The sequence below is a fragment of the Schistocerca gregaria genome, chromosome 7, assembly GCF_023897955.1.
Source record: "Schistocerca gregaria isolate iqSchGreg1 chromosome 7, iqSchGreg1.2, whole genome shotgun sequence".
NCBI lineage: Eukaryota > Metazoa > Arthropoda > Insecta > Orthoptera > Acrididae > Schistocerca > Schistocerca gregaria.
This window is the reverse complement of record NC_064926.1, coordinates 465,706,053-465,721,741: the sequence shown is the minus strand read 5'-3', so window position 1 is coordinate 465,721,741 and position 15,689 is coordinate 465,706,053. Positions and strand designations below refer to the sequence as shown.

Below are 15,689 nucleotides of genomic sequence, written 5' to 3'. Positions count from 1 at the left end.
TAGGCTTAATGTTGTTCTGGGAGTACCCTTGTATGTAGAGGATGCTCAATATCGCTTCACTGTTCACCCTATGCCACGTAGCCACCACATACATCCCACCCAGTGGTGTCTTCGAAAAAAAGCTCCATCTGGGTTCCACATCTATTGGCCAGGGACAAACAGTGCAATCATGAGTTTGTACATGTCAGGCTTGTGCCCACTACCAGGCCTCCCAAGCAAAAAGTGTTTCCTTCTGACCCAGGCCTCAGTACCCTTGGAACAGTTGCACATGGACTTTGCATATCTTTTTTACAGTGCAACTGGTTGCTGGTGGTGAATGTGCTTTCAGATTTTCTTTCTGTGGCACACATCTCTTTGACAATTACACAAACTTTGATCAGAGCACTAGCTACCATTTTCGCCACAGAGGGTGCTCCTCACATTTTAGTGTCTGACAACGGGCCGCAGAAAGTTTCAGCAGAATCTGGGGCTTTTTGCCAGTGCAATGGAATACAGCATCTGACCACCACCCCTTTTCCACTCTGCATAGAACTCTGAAATGGAGCAGATGGTGAGGGCATTTGATGCACAATCACCACTGCTGAGACCTCGACAGTGGTTCTTACCACCTACTGGTCCACCCAATCAATGGATAAAACCCAGCTGGGCCTCTGAATGGGCGCAGGCCACGCAAGTTCTTGGGTCTGCTGAATCCTGCTAAAAGCTGTGCTACCAGCAGCATTCTGCTATGTGGGCTTGCATGTCTGGCTGGAAGTCAGGTTGGGCATTGGGTGTCATTCTCGGCCAGAAGAAGTGCCTAATGTTCCTCGTCGCTCACGAGAGGGAGTACCCGATCAGTCACTGGATCCAGTTGTGGGCACGACATACACATCAGCTAATCACTCCCCCCCCAGGCAGTGAAGGGGACTGCCAGCAACACCTGTCTCAGCCCATCCCTGAAACTGCCGGTGCTCCTTGGTTCGCCCCCTGGACACAGCCACAGTTTCGTTACAGCTTACTAGCAGTGACAGCAGCCAACAACCTAACTGGCACAGGACTTGCAATACATGAAGATTGAGTCACTCCCTACAACACTGCAGTCACCACCAGTCTCAATTCCTCAGCAGTAATTACAGCCTCGAGCAGTCTCGAGAGGGCCAAGGCAACGAGAAATTGAGATGCCGTTGGAGCCAATGGCAGGGCTGCCCCCACGATGCTCGTTCCTGCCCCAGCAACTGTAACACAGGTATAGTCATTTGTGATGCTAAATGTCTATTAGAAGGGGAGGGATTTCGTATCGCCGCCAGACTCGGACAATGACATCAGGGTTGGCCATCCAGAGCTCTACAGTGTCACACCCACACCATGGGCGCATAGTGTCAGTTGGTAAGACCCTCTAGTAGCGTAGGCAATGAGGAAAGTGTATTGTTAGTTGTGTTGTTTCATCCAAAGCTTACCAGTTGGAGATGCTACCGTCTGCACACAGTGACACACTAGTACTTCATTACTCCTCTCCATTAGCATTCAGGTTTTGCATGTACGCTACCGATGATTCTTGGCTTCACGACTGAAGGAAGCAAGCTTAGAGTTAAACACCCTGTCATGAGAGACGGACCATAAGTTTGCATTATGAAGGGATGGGAAAGAAATTGGCATGGCCTTTTTGAAGGAACCATGCAGGAATTTGCTTGGAGCAATTTGGGGAGATCATGGAAAACCTAAATCTGGACAGTTGGATGAATATTTGAACAGTCATCCTCCCAAGAGTGAGTCCAGTATGTTAATCGTTGTGCCAGCTCTGCCACCTCACATGGTTTCATGATTGAATTCCTCTCAGTTTCTCATTTCAGATTTTGTATGGCGAACTGTCATCCAGTCGGTCTATTTTTTCCTGGCGACTTACCGTTTTTTTTCTCTAAGACTACTTAGAGACAATCCCCCACCTCGGCAGCATGTTTGCAAAAGTTTTGTAAATAGGTCTGTGTTGTTACAAAAATAACTTGGGAGCAAAGGAGACCAATCACTGAACACTAAAAGCATTGTGTCATTGTCAGGAACAAGTAAAAGAGTGAAAGCTTTGCTAGCTTTTTGATTAATACTATTTAGTGAGGGGTCTCCTTCACTGTTAAATTATGTACATTCTGCCAGAACTTTCCTTACCATGTTCTCAGTTTTTATTTCTATAAACAACTATTTTCTTTGAAAAATACCAATGCATTCATTACACATTATTCTGCCAGTGGGAAATAAACAATAACTACTTAATAAAACTGGGTAAACAGCAACTTTTGTGTATGTACTGGCTTTTTGCTAAATTCCTGTGTTTCGTTTAGGTGGCATAAGAACACATAAACTGATCAGCAAGAACATTGCAACCACCAGCCTACAAGTAGTATCAGACAATCCAGGCGATAGTGTCACCTGGTGAGAAGTGACTGTTAGTCAGATACATGTATGGTGCATGCAGTATCAATGAGAGTCTGTGTGTACAATGGGGAAGGCTCGCAATCTGAGTTCGACCCAGGGCAGATTGTGATGGCTTGGAGGCTCGACATGAGCATTTCAGAAACTGCACAACTTTTTGAGTGTTTTAGGAATGCTGTGGTGAGTGTCTCCAATGTGTGGCAAAACCAAGGTGAAACCACATGGAGACGTTGTGGGATTGGGCGGCCACCTCTCATTATGGATGTCGGACGCCGTAGGCTGGGCAGACTGTAAAACAGGACAGGCAGCAAACTGTGGTGGAACGAACATTAGACTTTAATGCTGGGCACAGTACAAGTGTGTCTGAACACATAATGTACTGAACACTCCTAACGATGGGTCTTCCCAGCCAGCGACCCATGCAAGTGTCATCCTAACATCACCAACTACGACTGAAATGGGCATTTGTCCACTGGCCCTGGATGTTGGCTCAGTTGCAGAGCATTGCATGGTCTTTTTCATCATGCTGATGGGAGGGCACGAATCCATCGTCTTACAGGGTAACAGTTTTTGGCGCTGGTACTGCAAGATGGAGACAAGCTGGTGGCAGCTCCATTATGCTCTGGAGAGCATTCATGTGTACAGCCATGGGTCTGGTGAGCTTGTGCAAGGCACCATGATGGCCAAAGAATATCTTACACTGGTTGCAGACCATGTACATCTACATCTACATCCATACTCCGCAAGCCACTTGACAGTGTGTGGCGGAGGGTACCTTGACTGCCTCTATCGGTTCTCCCTTCTATTCCAGTCTCATATTGTTCGTGGAAAGAAGGATTGTCGGTATGCCTCTGTGTAGGCTCTGATCTCTCTAATTTTATCCTCATGGTCTCTTCGCGAGATATATGCAGGAGGGAGCAATATACCGCTTGACTCCTTGGTGAAGGTATGTTCTCGAAACTTCAACGAAAGCCCATACCGAGCTACTGAGCATCTCTCCTGCAGAGTCATCCACTGGAGTTTATCTATCATCTCCATAACGCTTTCGCGATTACTAAATGATCCTGTAACGAAGTGCGCTGCTCTCTGTTGGATCTTCTCTATCTCTTCTATCAACCCTATCTGGTAAGGATCCCACACTGCTGAGCAGTATTCAAGCAGTGGGCAAACAAGCATACTGTAACCTACTTCCTTTGTTTTCGGATTGCATTTCCTTAGGATTCTTCCAATGAATCTCAGTCTGGCATCTGCTTACTGATGATCAACTTTATATGATCATTCCATTTTAAATCACTCCTAATGCTTACTCCCAGATAATTAATGGAATTAACTGCTTCCAGTTGCTGACCTGCCATATTGTAGCTAAATGATAAGGGATCTTTCTTTCTATGTATTCGCAGCACATTACACTTTTCTACATTAAGATTCAATTGCCATTGCCTGCACCATGCGTCAATTCGCTGCAGATCCTCCTGCATTTCAGTACAATTTTCCATTGTTACAACCTCTCGATATACCACAGCATACCTTCAAGACAATCATATTTCCTGGCAGCAGTGGCATTTTTCAACAAGACAATGTGCCATGCCACAAGGCCAGGAGTGTTGTGGACTGGTTTGAGGAACACAGTGATGAGTCCCAACTAATGTGCTGGCCCCCCAACTCGTCAGATCTCAATCTGACTGAACACATCTGGGATGTGATTGAACATGGAGTCAGAGGCCCCCCCCCCAATGTTTTTCTCTTGTTAGTAATATAGAAGAACACACACACACACACACACACACACACACACACACACACACACACACACACACACACACACACACACCACTTTTTCTAAATTTTTCATGATTTGGCTCAGTTACATCTAAAAATGAGCTGTGTAAAATTTACTTTCAGTAGGATTAAGGAATAGGTATCCCCAGTCCTCCAAAATCTGAAAATTCAGAAAACAAGTCCACAAAATATTACTTCTTCACAGAAAATTTATTCATTTCGTAATGTAGGCACATTGTTTACTTCAGTCTCTTTTACTGAATGTGTTGTCGTTGCATAGATGATACTGTTCAGGAATAATGAGAAGTCAGTGACCCTAAGATGGTTAGAAAGAGGACAGAGCAAGATGAGCCATTACATTTAACAGAGCAACACACTTTGTCTTTCAACTTTGAGGGTAGCCACCAGTCGTAACAAGTATAATGTCTTTCAGTTATTTTACGATGGATAATTCAATTGTTCAATTAGTATTTGTATAAAACAACTGCAAGCAAACTCCATCTGTCAAATAAGCTTTCTTTCACAATTTGCTGTATTTAATTTAACTGGTTGACGAAGTGTCGCCCTTGCTTTGTGCGCGGTGAGACTTTCTTGGGACAAATTCTGCCATAGGAAACAAGAAACTGTAATCTGAAATTAGAAGCTTTGTATGAGAAATGGAGGCAACTACAAAAATATGGTGTATTTTAAAAAATTTACTTAATTAATTCTTGAGGAAGCATCATATTGTGGTGTATTTTTTTGTATTCTTGACGCTGTCCTTCATGCAAGGCAAATGGAGGAAGCCAATTATTGCTTACAAATGTTTGTGTACCATGATGAATGTGAACTTCACCGCAAGAAGAGAAATCAATCTGTATTATCTGTATTTTCCTTGATGGGTGATCTATGCCCCTTCTGCAAACCAAAGTGGTGTAGGCTTATTTTTTTCATCTTCCTATCAAAATTCATTAAATATCAGAGTGACAATCACAATATTTCTGTGTATCTTAAAAAACTGAAAAATCAGTTTATAGAACCTTTCTCATGAATCTGACAGCTGTACATTTTCTAATATTAATTAGCCTTATGAATCAATATAAAAAATGCACCAAATCATGATGTAGAATCATCTGATGAAGGCCCAAGAGGTTTTAAGTAGTAATCAATCAAATTCCAAATATCTAAGATAATTGAATTGAACTATTTGTATAATAGATAAGAATTTTTTTTACCAGGTTTGACTTGAGTGAGGATGAGGTGGCATTAAAACAAAGATTTTGTCAATGATCTACATGTAGCTAATATACTGAAAATTATAGATATTCTGGACTATAACACATTAGGAAATGAGGCACGAACTGAAGTAAAGCTACGAGGATGGGCCGTGAGTCACGCTTGGGCAGCTCAGTCGATAGAGCACTCGTCTGCAAAAGGGAAAGGTCCCGAGTTTGAGTGTTAATCTGGCACACAGTTTAAATCTGCCAGGAAGTTACAATACATTACTTTCATATAAATAAATGAAGTAAAATAAGATTACAGAAGTAATACATACTCCAGAGTGTTACAGAATGTTGTCATACATTTTTAGTATCTGACGAGAGACTTTTTGAAAGAGTCAAGAATTTAAACTGAATGTGTTATCTTTGTATTTACATAACAACATTGTACAAAAGAGTGTTGCAGATTCTATTATTATAATTAATATGGCATTAGTAATTAAACTGAAAGTAATGAATATACAGGTTAATCAGCTACCTCTGTGTTACCGTATACAAGATTTAAAAAAAATATGAATTTTTTAAGTGAATTTTCTTTTCATTCTTTTTTGGCAAGTACAAGGATCAAGGGTGCAAGCCCTTCTTTGTTCTATTGAGACCAAATTACAAACAACTCATTTTTTTGTGCAATGGAACCAAATTAGGAGTGGCAGGGAATCAAACAAAAAAAATTAAAGAGCCACCTTGACGAGCGCACGCGCACACGAACTCGCACCTCTTGGGTAACCTAGACGAAACCTTAACTTTCCAAAACCCAAACCCTTTAGCTGGTTCAGGTTCATTAATGATATCTTTGTGATTTGTAATCAGATTCAAGGTACCCTATTTCATTCCTCCACGATATCAACACGTCCTCTCATTTGCTTCACCTGGTTATCCTCAGCTCTAGATGCCGCCTGATGTACGCCTGTTTTATGGCTTCATCCATATTCTGTCCACATCAAGCCCATTAACCTCCAACAGTACCTGCAGTTTGACAATTGTTGTACCTTCCACAACAAATTCATTTGTACATCACCTGGCCACCCATGGATGACACATTTGCAGTGACGAGAAATCACTTGCTCAGTAAGATGGTCTCACCAAGGCTTTCATGACAGCAAATATCCCTTAAATCTTGTATGCAGACAGATTTCCCATATCATATACTGAAACTCCCCAAATCCTCATAAAACCACTGAGAACCAGCTACAGAGGCGTATGCCAATCATCCAATATCATACTTTATTGGAACAACTGAAGCACATACTTTGCGAGAGCTCTCACCATTTATCATTGTGCACACAAAATAAGGAACATCTTACCCACAATCTTTCAACTCTTTCTAAAGTGGTATTCCTTTCCTCAACCAGTCTATACAATATTCTGGTCCTTTTTTATACCACACCCATTTCCAATCCCTTGACACATGGGACATATCTCTGCAGAAGACCTATGTGTTGGACCTGGCCAATACACCCATCCAGCACATCCTAGTTCCTACTCCAATCTAGACACTCTTACCCAGGCCTATTAAAGGCAGTGTCACCTCTGAAAGCAGTCAAGTCACATACCAGCTCTGCTGCAAAATTCTGAACAATGTTTTGTGTGTTTTTTGTTTATTTATTTTTGTAATGTTGTTATTATTGTTGTTGCTGCTGCTGCTGCTGTTGTTGTGGGCTTGAGTCCGAAGACTAGTTTGATGCAGCCCTCCACAGTACTATATCACATGGAAGCCTCTTCATCTCCGAATAACTAACTGCAACTTACATCCTTCTGAATCAGCTTACTGCATTCACTTCTTGGTCTCCCTCTGTGATTTCTACTCCCACACTTCCCTCCAGCATTAAAAAGGAGATACCTCATAATGTATCCTATCAACCAAACCTTTCTTTTAGTCAAGTTGTGCCACAAATTTCTTGTCTCTCAAATTATATTCAGTACCCACCTAGGAACACCCCCTCACTTCATGAGGCACTGTAAAGGCGTTCGGTATGGTATTTAAATCAGGGAATGGGAGCAAAATTTGATGATCAGGAATTTTACACCACCATTTCTCCTCCCCTTGATAGACAAATATTGGCTAACTCTCCCTCCCACATTCCTATTTCGTGCAACTGCTGCCTCCGACACAGCAGCTGACCACCATTCCCCAACCTTCCCTCTTGTTCCCTGCCTCCTTAACCCCCTTCGCCAAACACTCACAACCCACACAAACTCTCACCCCAGAAAAGCTGCTGAACTGCGGCCAACAAGGTATATTAATCTTGCACAGCAGGGCCAAGCAGGTATGTGTGTGTGTGTGTGTGTGTGTGTGTGTGTGTGTGTGTGTGTGTGTGTGTAGCAAATATTTCTGCCTTGTTAATGTGCCTCTTGACAAATAAAGCCCTATCCTATTTGGTAAGTTGCAACCTTTACTCTTATATTACATTCAACCAGAACTTTCTATTACTACATCAATTTTTATTAACGTATATTCTGACTTCTTGTTGCACATTCATGAAGGTTCTCCTTGAAAGAATGAATGAAGTGAATCATATCCACAACAAAGCTTCATTAAGTCACAGTGACACTAGACTTATACATGGGTCACCCAAAAATTAAGTTTCCCCAGAGCTACGATGTAACATTCATATGACAGTTTGACAAGTCTCACTGCCTATTGTCAGGAGCACTGCAGCAGTGGCTGACAATGACGGCTCTTATTCTTGCTCCCACTGACTGTGGGTGTCAGTCTGTAATATAGTTTCTTAATGCACAAAACAGAGTGCTAATTGAAATTTGTCATCACCTGGGTGAGATGTATGGGCAACAGATGTCATGAGCAATGTTATTGGTGTAGACAATTTTCTGAGGTTGTCAAAGAGTCCTCACTGAAGAGAGGACCATCATTCGTCAATGATAACCTTGCATGGCATCACATACGGCGAACTATAACTCTGTAATTATGGATCTCAGCAGCTACATACTGCACATAGCACGAGCCTTGTTGCATAAAATTGCAACTAAGCACCTGCCGATTCCTCGACAGGATCTTCATGGATGATGAAACCTGGATTGCTCACTTTACCCAGGAAACCAAGCAGCAGTTGATGCATTGGTATCAGAGTGGATCTCCACTGAAAATGAAATTCAAATAGAGTGTGCAGTTTAAACAGACCGTGTCAGTGTGGAAAGTGATGCGTACAGTGTACTGGACAGGAAAGGCATTCTGCTCACCGACTTCCTGCCCTCTGCCAACTGTTACAGAGCTGTTCTGATCCATGATAATTCATGTCCACATACAGCTCAGAGCGCAACTGTTCTGAAGTAGCTCAGCTGAGAAACGTTTGATCATCCACCTTTAAGTTTTGCTCTCACTCCAAGTGATATCCATCTTTCCTTGCATCTTAAGAAATTCCTAGCTTCCAATCAGCATATTCACCATAATGAAGAGCTGAAAATGACTCTCACATGCTGGTTCCACTCCCATGTTACAGATTTCTTTGACATAGACTACAAAAGATCATCCCAAGTTATGACAAGTGTCTCAATTCTGATGGTGATTATGTTGCTGTACCTATGCAAATATACATTTTTCATGTAACAGTTTTCTTTAAAAAAATACACAAATAAATAAATAAAAATTACAGTGTAAAATGAATGTGCGGTGTCTGTTCTTTCAGGTATGTCCAAAAGAACAGACACCACACTAACTCTGCAGCTATGGTACATATTATGTAAATGGAAGATGGAGGAGGGGGGGAGAGAAAGGAAAGGGACTGTTGATGTCACATGCATTAGGACTGTATGTGGAATCAGTGGCAGTGAGTGAAAATGTGTTGGACCGGGATTCGACCCCGAGATTCTCCTGCTTGCTAGGCAAGTTGCATTGACCACTGCACCACCAGGAAACAGCTGGTTGGTTGGTTGATTTATTTGGGGGACGGAACCAAACAGTGAGGTCATCAGTCCCATTGGATTAGGGAAGGATGTTGGCCATGCCCTTTCAAAGGAACCATCCCAGCATTTGCTTGAAGTGATTTAGGGAAATCATGGAAAACCTAAATCACGACAGCCGGATGCGGGTTTGAACCATTGTCCTCCTGAATGCGAATCCAGTGTACTAACAACAGCGCCACCTCCCTCAGTCAGGAGACAACATTTATCACAATTATATGGACTACTTCGGCACATCTTCCTGCTGATTGACATTCCCACCTGGCACCACCTATCCACAGTCTATGTCCATGTCCATGTCCCTGTCCGAAACAACAGACACCATGCATTCATATAATTGATTCACGTCAATGGGCAATAAACCCATCACCTTCAGAGCGGATGCACAATTAAGTCTCATCTCCGGCGGGAATTCATCACTCCAAAACCCATGACATTACATAAATGTGTGAAAGCATGCAGTTGCAGCTGTTTGTGGGTGGAGTGATCACTATGGAGGGTTGGTAGAGCCTTTCTTCTAATTGTAAATGGCAACTCTCCCCCCTGGGAACAGTGAATTCGATGGGTTGGCAAGGGCTGTGGGAGTCCGTCACAGCTGAAGGTGGCTGCAGCAAGTCAGACGGTGTGCATATAACTCTTTATTACTCCAACAAGCTACATCAGTTACAGGTACATGCTGTGTTCTGGTAGTGTTGCCCGGCATCGACCAACAGTGTTCGTGTTCCTGAGGCATGGTGAGACATCAATCAGGTAGCCCATTGCAAAGTGAAGCTGTGGTGAACTGTCTGTGCAGCACCATGGTGGCTCAGTGGGGCTGATCGACCAAAGCTGAGTTGGCAGCTGGTGGCAGAATCACATCAGTCACATTATAATGCCTGCAACAATCTGAGAACTATCACTTAAACTTTAAACTGAAGCTCTCACCACGAGAGATCTATCTAATGTATTATACCCCACGAGTCCCTCAATATCACTAACTTATTTAACTGTAGGCACTTTCCCAACTACAATCTGTATCTTTTAGTGCATTTACAATATTCCATAAAGCTACTTAGCACCTAATATGTTCTCCTTTACATTGATTCTGACAGTTATCCAAGGCGGATTTTCTGCTAGCATGTGCACTGTTACATGGAAAATATGGTGTGGTTTAACTGATGAAATCAGATGGAATTACTTGTTTCTATCTGTGTGGTGCCTTCAGCGAATTGCTGCTTTGAGTCAGTGTCATATAATGGAAAGATAAATTCAGACCATAAGATACTGTTGTAACACTGACCTACATTTCACTTTGTCAGAACTGTCACAATTGTTTACAACTACCCAACTGGAAAATAAAATAAGCAGTAGAAGAGTAGCACAGTAATGAAAAAAGAAAAGCTCCACACATGCCTAAGGTGCTCTGTGGATGTCAAACTACCTGTGTACTAGTGTCAACCCTTGCAGAACTCAATCTATAATAATGTCTTCAGTTACCTATTATGTAAATAATCATTTCCTATTTACTCTTGTATATACTTCCTGAACACAGATTCGCTGTAATACTTTATATATTTTACACAGAAAGGGTAAAAAGGGAAAAACACAAAATCAAGAAAAACAGAAACAAGACGGTACAAAAACAGATTCTGCTACTTACTGGCTCTGCCAATGACTTCAGCATCTTTGCCAACCCTACTGCTGTCATAAAAATTTAGCAGTGCTGTAAGATAGACTGTTGCTACCGCCCGCCCCTCCCCCTTCCCCAAATTGGACGTAAAAATGTAGCAAGTCAGGGGTATATGGAGGGGTGGAAGAGTAGTTGTACAAGTTGTCATGAGGGTAATGGCTCTCCCACCTGGGCATTGTCAGTTTGAAGGGTTGGCAAGAGCAAAGGGGGTCCATCAAAGGTGAAGGTGGCTGCAGCAAGACAGATGGCAAGCTTGTAAACTCATCAGTAAGCTGCAGCAATTACAGGTGCACGCTCTCATTTTCCAATGCAGCCCAGTGTCGACCCATGGCACTCCTCTTCCTCAGGGATGATCAGGTGGTGATCCTGCAGCCCACACCGAAGCAATGCTGTGGCATATCATCTTCGCATCAGTGTGGTGGCTTGGTGGTGCTGACAGACTATGAGCTGAGTAAGAAGCTGGCAACATAGGCCCTTGTGGCTGTGGCTGGCATTGGCCTGTGAAGCCTGCAGTGCTGGCTGGCACAGAGGTGGGCTGACGATGTTGACAGCTGTCCAGTGGATGGTGGAGTGGTCTAGCAGCACTTGACTGCTGTTTGAATACTGGATACAAATAATGCACTGCTGGTTGGCACAGTACTGCATCAACAGCTCATTACGAGAACCATGGCACATGTTGACATAAAGTGTGACGGTAAGGTGTTATGGTTCCGCAAGTCGGCTATGTCGACAGTCACATGCCTTCAGGGTGGTAATTGGGAACACTGTATTCCAAATTTACTTTGTGTTGTCACGCTCCCCATGCAGAATTTTAGTACACAATGACAGCCCACGGACTGCTGACAAGAGTTTGTAATCACGGTCACTTTTTTTGTGACATGTTGAGTTGAAACCTCGGATACAATACATTTACTGTATGTCAAAACTACGATAATGATACACTATATTTTGAACAATTTCACAGTCTCTATTCATTTTAAAAATGAAATATACTTCTATAAAACGGCACTTTCTAAAAAGTGATGCAGCTTACCTGATGGGATGTTCACCACAAGCTTTTGGTCGCTCCATAACAGAGACCCATTTATCATCATAACTAAAGAGTGACAGATCTAGATATGGAGAGCAGCTGTACGACTGAGCGCTGATTGGTAGTTGTGTTAACATTCGTTTGGTTGCCTCTGTTACACCACCAAACCGTGCACTCACAAATGTTTGCTTACAACGCTGCTGGATCACCCTGTATCGCAAACATCAGTTTCATTAAAAATAAATGCAAAACTAGAAAATTCTGCACGAGATATAATGCAGTAAAAGACCACTAAAGAGAGAACTTCATGATACATTACGTGGGCCACAGCTTATTCTCACCAAAATTACATGACAGTAGGTATAAAGCCTATCTGGGTATTCTTCTTTACATGACCTTGCAATCAAATAAAGTAAAGTACAGAAAAGTCATTAACTTATAATACAGCGACATAGTAAAAGGCAACATTGGTGAAAGTGGCATCAGACTAAAACTATGTGATGAGTAAAGATAACATCAAATGGATATGGTTAGCACTACCTATGTATATAAGCAAGAACTGGAATATGAAAGTGCTAATTAGGAACTTACATTATTCAGAACATGCACACATACAGGGGCACAGCTACACAATACAGCTACAATACTGGTCAACTCGTTTCTTCTGTCTCAGCTCATGCCCAATCATTTAACAACAACTGCAAAATATGGTTCAGCAATGGAATCATTTTAACCATTTTTAGCATTTTAGATGAATTTTCCACTTATATAGTAATTACACCAGAGGATGCTGTGCGACCAGGTATAGTAGTGGTGGTACACAGTATTGATTTTAGAATTAAAAGTGCCTGAAGATCATGTTGTAGAGCTTCAAACTTGATACTAAAAGAATATCACAGCTACTGGAGACAAAGTAATAAGAGACAAGTCTATATTCTCCAGTAGCAAACACAGAAATGCTGAAAGTTGCGAAATATGGACTAAAATTGTATACATGTTCTAACCTGCTCCTGCACCCTATCTCTGTCCATCTTCTTGTACTTCCTCTCTTTGTCCATCTCCTCCCCCTCCCCTCTTCCTTTGTCCATCACTCCCCCCTCCCATCTCTTCCATCACATCACATCACATCCTCCCCCCCCCCCCCCCCATCTCCCCTGAACCTTGTTTATTGCTACTGCAAACAAAACCTTAATGCAGAATTGAAGTTGCTTAAAATGAGTGGGTTAACATGTTGGGATCATTGGTATACAGGGTATTAGGGACACCCATCCAGTTGCTGGATCAGTGAGGATGTTAGCTTTAATAACAGTATTTCACAGTTTTAATCAAGAATGTCTTGAGATGTTAAATTTAATGTAAAACAGTCAAGAATTCTGAAATTTTTGCTAAAATTTCCTCTTTATATATTACATATATGTATTTGTACACAACATATATTAAAATATAGTACACTATACCCATTCAAATGTTTATTAGAGCATCGTGTAAAAGTCGGAAAAAACTTTTCATGATTTTTGGTAACTAAGTGCCAATGTACTTGCCATTGTCAAATGACAGCATGGTGGAGAGCTTTCGGGGCTGGACTTCAGTTAAGTAGTATTCATTTGACATGGTTAGATTAGATTAGTACTTGTTCCATAGATCATGAATACAACACTTCGCAATGATGTGGAACGTGTCAGGTTAATAAAAGGTGCGTATACAAAATATTACATTAGACAAAACATTACACAACACTATATATAAAAAACAAAGATTCCAAGACTTACCAAGTGGGAAAGCGCCGGCAGACAGGCACAATAAATAAAACACACAAACACACACACACACTCTGTTGTGCCTCTGTGTGTGTGTGTGTGTTTTATTTATTGTGCCTGTCTACCGGTGCTTTCCCACTTGGTAAGTCTTGGAATCTTTGTTTTTAATATATTTTTCCCACATGGAAGTTTCTTTCTATTTTATTAACAACAAAGATGATGTGACTTACCAAACAAAAGCGCTAGCAGGTCGATAGACACACAAACATACACACAAAATTCAAGCTTTCGCAACACACCGTTGCTTCATCAGGAAAGAGGGAAGGAGAGGGAAAGACGAAAGGATGTGGGTTTTAAGGGAGAGGGTAAGGAGTCATTCCAATCCCGGGAGCGGAAAGACCTACCTTAGGGGGAAAAAAGGACAGGTATACACTCGTGCGAGCGAGCGAGCGCGCACGCGCACACACACATCCAGCCGCACGTACACAGACACAAGCAGACATTTGTAAAGGCAAAGAGTTACATCCTTTCGTCTTTCCCTCTTTCCTGATGAAGCAACCATTGCTTGCGAAAGCTTGAATTTTGTGTGTATGTTTGTGTTTGTTTGTATGTCTATCAACCTGCCAGTGCTTTCGTTTGGTAATTCACATCATTTTTGTTTTTAGATATATTTTTCCCACATGGAATGTTTCCCTCTATTATATTCATATCATTAATTTGAACCCAACAATTACGTTTGTTATTGTCACTGTTGCATTTCGAAATCTTTTCTGTCATCTTATTTTCTCTTTCTGTTTTTGCAAGTAGTTTCACTTTGTATTCACCTTCTCCTTTTTACCATAATCTACTATACAATTTTATCCCACCTATATATACTCAATAATACGTAACCCACTTCCAAACAATAACAAAAAATTCCGCTTTCAACACTACCGCTGCTATAAAATTCACAGTTTCCAGTTCACAAATAGTTCCTTTCACCTATTAAACAACCATTTTGGATAGTTCTAATAACTTTCGCTTTATTTCCATTTCCATTTTCCCAAATCACTGATAATTTTTAGCTGCTTCCCAAAGGTTTTAACGTCATTATTTCTTCGTGAGACAATTGTTAGCCTCATTTTCATCATCTGCCACCACAAAAACTCCTTTTAATACATTTACACACAGTTTTTTCAAAATTTTCCCGAATTTCTCCACCCTTTAACGTGTTTTGGCGGCAACACAACCACCTAACCTTTGTGTACATCGCTGTCTACCAACCCAAGTTCACCACAGGATTAACATAGCCCAACTTTAACCAACACTTTTTCGCCTTTTTTCACTCCAGATCTCCAGTTGCTTTCTAGTTCACCTTTATCTCTCTCCATTTATTTTTATTTTCATTTTAGCCTCATGTTACACTTTCCACCTTCTAATATCATGTCAGGCTCACAACACCCCCACAACGACCCAATTGAGTTTTATTTACATTCCCTCTGCAAACATGCCTTGGCCCTAGCCAGATTACGCTCCCATATTTTATTTTCTCAGGCTTGTCTGACATTTGGCATTACCCCCAAAGGCCTCACATTTAAAGTTCTCTGGCTGCAATCCTTCTTTCCATCAGTGCCTATACCAGTTCCAAACTGAACAAATCCATTGTCCTCACCCACCTAATCCTTCACCTATACACCAACTCAGCCAATGAACACACCCGTCAACTCCTCTCCTTAATAAAAGTCCTCAATCTTTCCTCTCCCACATCCACACCGGCTGTTCAGAGCATCCTCCTACAGGCCAACCGCAAACTAGAACAGCATGCCACCCTCCACCTCAAAAAACTATCCAATCTCCTGGTTTCCCACCTCCAGAAAGGCAACTCAATCACCCTT

General features: G+C 41.8%; 1 protein-coding gene across 3 annotated transcripts in view; it reads right to left on the bottom strand.

Moving 5' to 3' along the window:
* Positions 1-15,689, bottom strand: part of LOC126282061 (DET1 homolog) — a 52,900-nt gene that overhangs the window by 27,029 nt on the left and 10,182 nt on the right. The window contains exons 3-4 of one of the 3 annotated variants that reach the window (XM_049981504.1): positions 12,062-12,268; positions 4,374-4,812 (exon numbers count right to left, since the gene is read on the bottom strand). In XM_049981504.1, coding sequence (XP_049837461.1) covers positions 4,719-4,812; positions 12,062-12,268 — 301 coding nt within the window. In that variant the 3' untranslated portion in view covers positions 4,374-4,718. Of the gene's footprint in view, positions 1-4,373; positions 4,813-9,983; positions 10,200-12,061; positions 12,269-15,689 lie in introns of those variants that run through there. The other 2 variants (XM_049981503.1, XM_049981502.1) reach the window with 2 other exon arrangements.